Raw genomic sequence first — 9,238 nt, 5'->3', positions numbered from 1 at the left:
CCGTGCAGCCTGTGCCCGCTCTCCTGCCAGTGGAGGCGGCGGAGGCGCCGCAGGTAGCGCCTCATCAGGGCCGTGCTTGCTGCCAGGCGGTGGAGGGCCTCGTGGCTGCAGCACGTGAACTCCTGGCAGTCGGTCCCCACAGACACCAAGGCTGTCCGGAGCTTCTCCTGGAAATAGCAGAGCAGGGGGGACAAAGAAATGAGCAGGGGCCTTGGGGGACCGAGCCCCGTCGGGATGGTCTTGACGTCTTCTCCTGAAACTCCAGCCTCACTGGCCTGCCCCAGGCAGCAGGACATGTGAAGAAAACCTGAGGTGGCCCCCGTATTTTCTTGCTGGTGGGTTCAGCCCCTGCAGGGCAGCATGTCCTCGTTTCCCCCTCCAAACCTGAGACCGAGCTCTGCCTCCTGGGGAGGTCGGAAAAGACCCGTAGAAGATGTGGAGCACCCTTGGAGTTCTACTGAGGATTTTTTTGGTTTTTATTCCTTGGTTTAAGGGTCTTTGGCCCAAAGCCTTGGCAGTTCCCCGTTCCCAGTGGCCCAGCACCACCCTGCCTGTGACCACGCTCACTTACACATCTCCGCCGTCTCCTGACCTTGTGCCAGAGCCAGGACGCAAGCAAAACCCCGCAGAAGGGCCACAGGGCTTGGCTGTAGGTGTGAAACAGCTCCAGGGACTCCGGTGTTAGCTGCAGCCGAGCAAAGGCAGGACACAGCCAGTGCAGGGGGCACAGCAGGTGGGAGGGCTGCAGCACCGTGCACCCAACCTCTGGGTCCTGGGGGAGATCATCCCGGCCGAGCCTGCTCCAGGGGGACCAGTCTCCGAAGCCGAGGTCGGCAGAGAGCAGAGGGGCCACGGAAAGCAGGACGGCAGCGAAGGCCGGTCTGAGCATGGCTCTGCTGCCTTCCCAGGACAGGTCACCAGGCTGGGCCTGGCTGCCACCCTGCGCCCAGGCACATCCCCGGGCGTCTGGGTGGAAAGAGCTTGATGACATCATGGGCTTGATGACATCATTGGCTCAGCGGTGATGTCACGAAAAGCTCTGTGATATCGCGGGGCCTTTTCCCGGGTCCGAGTGGCAGCATTAAGGATGAGTGGCGCGAGTCCTGGCGGCCGCAGAAAGGAGCTTCCAACCCTGCTGCTCCCACCACTGTCTCCTCCGGGGGCCTGACACCCACCGGGAGAGAGGCCCAGGATCTCTGTAATGTCCCCAATGCCTTGCTTGGGCCCTGATCCATCCTGGCGAGAGGCTAAATATCAGGGAATATCTGCAAGGAGCTGTCGCAGAGGCAATGGGTGCAGCAGGACCATGGGTGCTGCGCTGCAGAGGCAGCAGCTGGAGGGTGCTGTCGCCACAGGAAAGGCGTGTTGTGCCCTGTGTGTGCACGGCTGATGGGGCTTCCTTTAGTAACAGGTGGAAACTAGTTGCAAAAGCGAAACCAGTTGCGAATTTTGGGGTGTTTCTAGTACATCAGAAACCGGCACAGCCCGTGAGACTTGTGTGTCGGAGGGCCAACGGAGCTTCTTTTGGGGCTGCTCTCAGCCAGGATCATGCCCTTGTTGCAATGCTGTGCTCACTGCTAAGACTGGCTGAGCTGCAAGAAGGGCTCCACGCACCCTCGGGACCAGGGCAGCTGTCCCTCTGTCACAGCAGCCCTGCACAGGGTCCCTAGGACAGATCCTGCTCTTTTTTTTCCTTGTCCCTTCCTCCTCCCCAGGAGCCTCAGGCCAAAGCAGCAGCTGACACCCAGCCCCACCAGCCCTCAGCCACCGCCTCTGTGCAAAGCCCCGGGTCCCTCCCTGCTAAGGCTCTGCTAGGTGCAAACAAAGGTTTCTCAGGATGTTGTTACTGCCGTGGCAGCTCCTTCCTGTTCCCTAGGTCATCCTCAGGGGAAAAGCAGCTCCTTTCCGTTGTCCAAGGTTCACACATCATTGCTCATTGGACTGGGCCAGCTCGTTGCCCTGGGTTCAGGTTGTGTTGTGAGAGTAGGGCTCCAGTTTTGCCCCGGATCATGAGCTGAGGCCAGTGTTACACATTTATATATATGTCTATAAATACCTGAAGGGAGGATGCAAGTGAAGACAGAGCCAGGCTCTATGCAGCGGTGCCCAGTGCCAGGACAAGAGGCAGTGGGCACAAACTGGAACACAGGAGGTTCACCCTGACCATCAGGCAGCTCTTCTGTGCTGTGCGGGTGACAGAGCCCTGGCACAGGCTGCCCACAGAGGCTGTAGGATCTCCTCCTTGGAGGTCTTCAGAACCACCTGGACATGGCTGTGCTCCTGGGAGCATGCTGATCTCCATGCAGAAGCATTTTCCTTTGGGATCATGCTTGCCAAAACTGATGGTCCTGCTCCCCCATGACTTCTCTGGTAGGATCATCGAGTAGCAGGAACTCACTGGTGGCCAGCCTGTTGCTGGCAGTGATGCTGGTGCTGTTCTGTCCTATTGTTTGTTGCCCATTGGTCTGCAAGTCAGCCTTGTGTGGGTCAGGCCCCTTTGGGCACCTCTGGAGCCTGTGTGGCACATTCTGCCAAGGTCACAGATGCTCATAAACAATGCAGTGCTTCTAGAACATCCCAGAGATGGTTGTTCAAACAGGTTGGCTACTCCAACTGGGTTCAGGCACATGCCAGAGGATCCCTTCTCCTTCAGGTCATGTTCTCATGAGTATTATGTAAAATAAAGTAGAGAGGGCATGAGATCACCCCTGTGACTGTCCTCTAAAGTGTGCACCATCTCCCTCACCTAATCTGCTCATAGAAAGGGTTTGAGGGTTTGTCCAGCCTTTCTGATCTGATAGCCTCCTCCAGCCATCCGCACCACTGTTTCTTCCTTTTCCCACTGCCTTTCTCTCTTGCACTCACTGTCCCAAACCTCCATGGACAGGCATTTATTTCCTTCATCCCTGCAGAGCTCTCACCTTTCCCACCTGCCTGCCAACCAGCTCCAAAAGAAGCCAGGGTATTGAGTTGCTTGAGCGCATACAGAGAAGATCAAAAAAAGCTGGTGAAGGGACTAGGAAACAAGACATATGAGGATCAGCTGAGGGAACTGGGGCTGCTTAGGCTGGGGAAGAGGAAGCTGACGGGAACCCTCATCCCTCCCCATAACCACCTGAAAGGAGGGTGTGAGTCTATTTTCTCAGATGACAAGACCTCAGGACATGAGGTGGTGGCCTCAGGTTATTCCAGGGGAGGTTTAGATTGCATGTTAGGAAGAATTTCTTCCTGGAGACAGTGGTCAAACACAGAACGGGCTGCCCAGGGCAGTGGCCAAGTCCCTGATCCTGGAGGTATTTAAGAGACTTGTGGACATGGTGCTAAGGGACATGGTTTAGTGGTGGGACTCAGTAGGCCAGGCTGATGGTTGGACTTGGTGATCTTGGAGTCTCTTCCAACCTAGATCATTCCATGATTTTGTGATGCTAAGGCTCTGCAACCAACTCCTCCTGCTCCAGACCCCGCACCAAAGCCCTGTGCCTGGGAGCAGCTGCCGAAGGCCAAGCAGCATGGACAGGCTGAAACGGGCGTTTCTTCTACGGATCACTGGTGCACAGCAGTGGCTAGGCCACGATGGCCACATTGCTCAATTTCTTGATGTTTCATGTCTTTGGCCCTGGCCTTCATAGCTGAGGTTTTGCTGGGTATCTGTGTAAGCCCGTTAATAAGAAGTAAACACCCCAAATAAAGGAAAGGGGAAATGACTCACTCACATGAACTCCAGGTTAAAAAAGCAAAAAAAGGGGAAGACAAATAGCTCGGCAAATCTCATTATTTTAGGCTATTTTTGTTACTTTGGCCTTTTGGGATGATGGAGGTGGTGGTCCTGCAATGTGGCTGCCCATGACTGTCTGGGGATACATTTCCCCCCCATGGGACATCTCCCAGCCCTAACAATTGCAGGTAGCTGGCACGTCCCATCTTGCTCTGTCACCTGCCATTGTGCTTTCTGCTGTGGCCAGCTCATGAGGGTGGGGGACAAGCCGACTGACTTGACTGTGCAAACAAGGGGGATGAGAGATGCTGCCCAGCAGGATGGGCACAGATCACCCTTGTTGCCCTTGGACGTGAACCAGTGCCACCCACCACCGCCCAAGGACTTGCCCTGAGTGGTGTGTCCCTGCTTGTGCTCAAAACGCCCCAGGGCTGCCCACGTCTCCTGAAAACCTCGCGTGGGGCCCCCGCCAGGCGCAGAGCAATACGTGGTCACGCCTGTGACATTCGCAGCTGTCTTCACCTGCCGGTGTGAAGGAGGGAGGGAAGAGCAGGCAGGAGGGGAGGGAAGGAGGAAGAGAGAGAGAGAGAGGGAAGTGGGCTGCATTTGGCAGCTGCCTCCAGAGTGGCCGACCGTCACTGCAGGAGAGGTTCATGATGTCCTCGGCAACTTCCAGAAGCTCTTTGCCCAGCGGCTTGGCCGTCCTGACAACTTTCCCAGATGTGCTCTTCATTCCTGAATTGGTGAGTGCTAGCTTCCCCCCCCAGGGAGGGCAGAAGCTGCTCGTGGGGCACCCAGCACTCTGGGTGCTGCAGGTGTCCCAGGGATGGGTCTTACCCAAAAGTGCATGGTCTGGAAGCCAGGCCAGGTCCCTAAGCCATAAGTCTCTGGGGGCAGCCTAAAAGAAAGCCACGAGCCTTAAACTGGGGCTCTAAAACTCCCCTTCAGTCTGCAGGGGATTTCTGTGGCACCTCTGAAAACCTTCTCTACTTTGCTGCCTAACAGATTTGCAGGGGTTGCTTGTGGGTTTAAGCTAGGTAGCCAAATCGAGCAAATTAATTGGTAGGTGGTTTGAGCATGCAGAGGTTAAAATGCTTACCCCCCTGCTTTGGGGGTGAAAGCTGGGTAGGGTAACTGCAGCAGCAAAAAGCCTCTCTGCTGAAGCTGAGGTGTTTCTGGGCTGGAAGTACAGTGCTGGAGCCGGGCATGGGGGTGAGCGAAGGGTGGACGAGCACATACCACTTTTTCCCATATTGTAATCTCATTGACTGGGAGAAGATTAGTATTTCACAGGATTTGGCACAGGTAATTAAAGCTGTTGCTCTGAGCACCAACTGAAAGATGGAAATGTTTCAAGGAGAAACTTTTTTCCTGTGTCCTCTGCTGCTGCGGATGAAACCTGATCTTCTCATGCCAGTTTGAGAGGCTTTTCATCCAGCACTGAGTGGTTTGGCTGCACACTGTAGGACGGAGTTTAGGTTATTTCATGCCAAAAACTCCAACTTTGCCATTTGGGAACAAAGCCTTCCCCGTCCCCCAACCCCGTCCACGTCCCTGGGATTTACAGCATTTACTTTATTCTCTAAGTGATAGCAGACAAGCAAAGAGGAAAGCAGGCATTACTGATGTGTGCAGAAAGGCTTTTTCCCTCAGCTCACCCAGATACGTTTTGAGGACTTGGTCCCTGTGCCCAGGCTCTGATAACAAAATCCAGGTTTCCTGCAGCTGCATGGAGGAGGATGCCACATCCCTGGGGGCTTTCTGGCTGGGCAGACACTGGCTAGGCAGTCCTGGTGTTGAGCATGATGTCCACACAGGTGTGCTGATGAAACCGGCTGTGCCTTGAGCTGTTTGCTTGTCTGCAGGGAATTTGGTGAGGCAGCTTGCTTAATGAACCAGAAAGAAATACCCTACCCTGTGTTTTGAGGAAGGTCTGGAAATGTGCTTCCTAAAGGCTCGGGCACCACCCAGCAAGGAGGCATGCAGCAGAACAGGGTTTCTCCATCGCTGGGGTGTATGACTCCAAGTGTATTCTCAGGTGCAGGTTTATTCTCTCTACTGTGTACAAAGGAGGTGGCTCCCTTGAATCACAGCATTCAGGAAAAGGAGAAAGAGCTTCTCAATCCTCTATGGAATTTGAGGTTATCTGCAGTGGGTTGATATGGTAACTACACAGAAAAAAAAAAATCATTTCAGATTCTTAGATGGTTGCTATAATGCCAAAAGGTCCTGCCAACAGCTCAGATGATTGCCACATCTGGCTGTTGATGAAGAACTATCACTTGTATTCTGGGAGGCTGGGTTTAATTCTTGTCATCTATTTTATTTAAAGAGTTTTCTGCATATCTGGACAAAATTTAGCAGTTGGGCCTATGCGGAGAAGCTGAAACAATTTGAAAACAGCTTTGTTTGTATTGTAAAAGGCTATTTAAAAGTTAATTTTTTATCAGATTGTGGTCTTCAGTGTGCAGTGGGTTGTTGCTGAAATCCTTTGATTTTTATGAGTTCACCGAATGAACAGCAGTGCCGTAAAATCAAAATCAGCAATCAAACACGTCAAACATATTTGCTTGAGTGAGAAATATCCTACAGAAGGGAGAGATGGGAATTGAGAAGTCTCATGTCTCACCCTGACTGCGTTGGATTTTAAAGGAACAACTGCAAGTTTTTCTCCAGGATCTTTAGCTGCAATGCACTCAAGCTGTCAGCCATATGGGGCCTGGGTTGGTGTTCAGGTTCCAGTTGGTCTTTGGTCATTACAAGGTGCGTCAAAATAGCAGAACCATTTTCACCCAGTTACTCGTAAAGTTAAAGTCACATCCTTGACCTAATGTATTGATATGCTTAATGAAATCAGGGAAGTCTCCCCTATAAACCTGGGGTGACGTGACTGATGTGTCATTGTCTGAGTGCAATGACTCTGGTGCTTCCTTTTGACCTGCAAAAATGCCTCCAAGGAAACAGAAATACCATGATTGGGATAAGCTGGTGTTGGATGCTGGCAAAGGCTGACCATCATATATGTTGATCATCACATACTGGTCACCAGAATGATATTTCCTCTGGACATTAACCAGAAAAGCCAAGAGCAACTGGTGATGACGCATGAGTCCCTGTGGCAGCACTGCTCGCACAGAATCAGAACAATTTAGATTGGAAAAGACCCGTAAGATCATCAAGTCCAACCACCAACCTAACACTACCCAATCCACCACTAAGCCACGTCCCTAAATGCCACGTTCATGTCCCCTCACAGTACGGGTTCAGCTGAGGGGCACAGCCTGAATTTTTGCACATATTCAAGAAATATGCGGGCTGGTCAGTTGCAGAGAAAACCTACTGCATGCATTTTAGCGCAATGACGCTGCTTACAGCTCAGCCACTCCATGGAACTGGCCACGATGCTGCCATCCTCTTGTGTAGGAGCCTGCTGGTGGAGAAGGGATGGAGTCTAGCTGTAGCTGTCCTTGTGTTCCTCAACATGAGAGTCCCTTGCACAGCTGTGGTGTAGGACGACCCAAATAGCTGGAGCAACAAAGCAAACCCTGCTTCCCAGACAGTGCTCCCAGGAGTGCTTTCACAGAGCTGGGAGCCTCAGCCCTGTTTCCCCTACCACAAAGTAAAACTGGCTTCATTTACCTCACTTCAACCTGTTCGTTCTCCTCTCAGGATAAAGCTTGCACAAGGCCTTCATTAAGGCCATGGCCACCACGCCGCGACTGCGCTGCTCGTGTTGGTGGGCTGGGTTTGGCACAACGCCTCTCAGGGAGCCACCACGCTGGGTGTGAGGCAGATGTGTCCTGAAACAAGCTCCCTTCTTACCAAAACCAGCCTTCAGAAACGGCCAGAACCAGCCTGCTCAGCACACTGGGGCGGTGAATGGCCGTGACTCCTGAAGGCAGGGGTGCGGTGAGGCTCACTGGGGCCCAGACCGGAGGCAGATGCTCCCAGATTTGAGCAGAGGCTGTGAAGAACTCACAGGCTTTGCTATTGCCGCGTGCAGTGCCTGGCTTTTGGCCCCGTTCTGGATAAGGCAGTCATCCTACACTCACCCTTTCTCCCACTTGTGCTTGCAGATCTTTGGGGGCCTTGTCTGGATCCTCATCGCCGCCTCCAAGGTCTTAGATCCCACACTGCTGGGCTGGGTGATGTTTGTCTCTGTGTTCTGCTTTGTCATGACCGCCACCCTCCTGTTCCTCTACATGTGTGGGGCACATGGGGGCAGCAGCTCCTGGGTCACTTTGGTAAGTGGACGCAACAAACCTCAGGGCTGATCCCTTCCTTGCCATCACTCATAGACAATTTTCCCCTTTTTGTCCCCCTACTGCACTCTGAATTGCAGCCTGGGGCTTGCTTGTTGTGGGTTCCTCTTGTTTTTCCCTTCCCAGCATGCTCCCTCCTTGGGAATGACAGTGTGTAATCCCTGTTTTTTAGGATGTCATCTGCCAGGTGACAGCAGCACTGTTCTACCTCAGTGCTGCTGTGCTGGAAGCCTACTACACCATTGGACTAAGGGCTCTCTTTACCTTACCTGAGTTGAGGTCCATCTACCAGGAGAACATTGCTGCTGTGGTGAGTGTCTGGCAAGTGGAAGACTGTGGGGTGGCCCCAAGGGCAAATCTTGATTAGCACCAACCTTTGTAGGGGGGAGGAGGAAACCAGTCCCATGAATGCCTCCAAATGTGCAAAAGTCAATAGAAATATAATGCCTTACAGTGTATTTGCTCAGATCAGGAACTCATGCCGTATAATAAAAATTAACTGGCTGATGTATTTTTCCATTTATAGGTATTTGCATTCGTAGCTACCCTGTTGTATGTGATCCATCAGATATACTCTCTCCGCCGATGGAAATCATCCTAAATGTCTTTCCTTGCACATTGTGTCATGTGGTCATCCCATGAGCACAAATGTTGTCCAACGACTGCAGTTTCCAGCCTGGGTTTGGGGTTTGTTTTTTAATATCTATACTATAAACAAGCAGCTTTCTGTGGGACTGTGGCAATGAAGACCAAGAGCCTGCCAGAGAAACCTGTATCCTGGCGCAATCTATTTTCTTCATTCTCTTCCGGGTTGGGTACAGCTTGATGTTGGTAATTGGGGCCCAAATAGAAAACATCCAGCTCAAAGCAGCTTCCCCTCAACTACACCCTTATGCCTCTGGCATTGTTATTGCTGTAAGTGGAAGCATGAACGTCTGGCACTAAGCGGCATGAGTATGAAAGCTGGCCATTTTCACTGACGTCCACCTGTGCAAGCCTATTTCCCTCCCTGTCTCTGCTGTGCCAAAAGAATTTTCTGTGCCGTGTCTGGAAATGCCACCTCTGACTTGTGATGTGGAAGGAGCGCAACTTGTCTCGGGGGCAATATGAATTCTTGCAACCTCCGAAGGGTGCTCTCAAATTAGGAGGCACAGCCGTAACCCGAGAAACTACCCCCATCATGAATCCCCCCATGAAACACAACTTGCTGTACAAACGTGCTGTACAGACTGCTGCAGAATTATATGGGTAATTAGGAGAA

General features: G+C 52.4%; 1 protein-coding gene across 1 annotated transcript; it reads left to right on the top strand.

The window, feature by feature from the left end:
* Positions 1-4,371: 4,371 nt before the first annotated feature.
* MAL (mal, T cell differentiation protein (MAL blood group)) lies at positions 4,372-8,578 on the top strand (the record flags this gene model as incomplete). Its single annotated transcript, XM_084284583.1, has 4 exons — positions 4,372-4,458; positions 7,792-7,959; positions 8,150-8,287; positions 8,504-8,578. The coding sequence occupies 4 exons, from the start codon at positions 4,372-4,374 to the stop codon at positions 8,576-8,578; spliced, it is 468 nt and encodes a 155-aa protein (XP_084140709.1).
* Positions 8,579-9,238: the final 660 nt, after the last annotated feature.

The sequence above is a fragment of the Netta rufina genome (genome assembly GCF_964035555.1).
Source record: "Netta rufina genome assembly, chromosome: 3".
Classification (NCBI taxonomy): Eukaryota; Metazoa; Chordata; class Aves; order Anseriformes; family Anatidae; genus Netta; species Netta rufina.
This window is presented reverse-complemented; position numbering and strand designations above follow the sequence as displayed.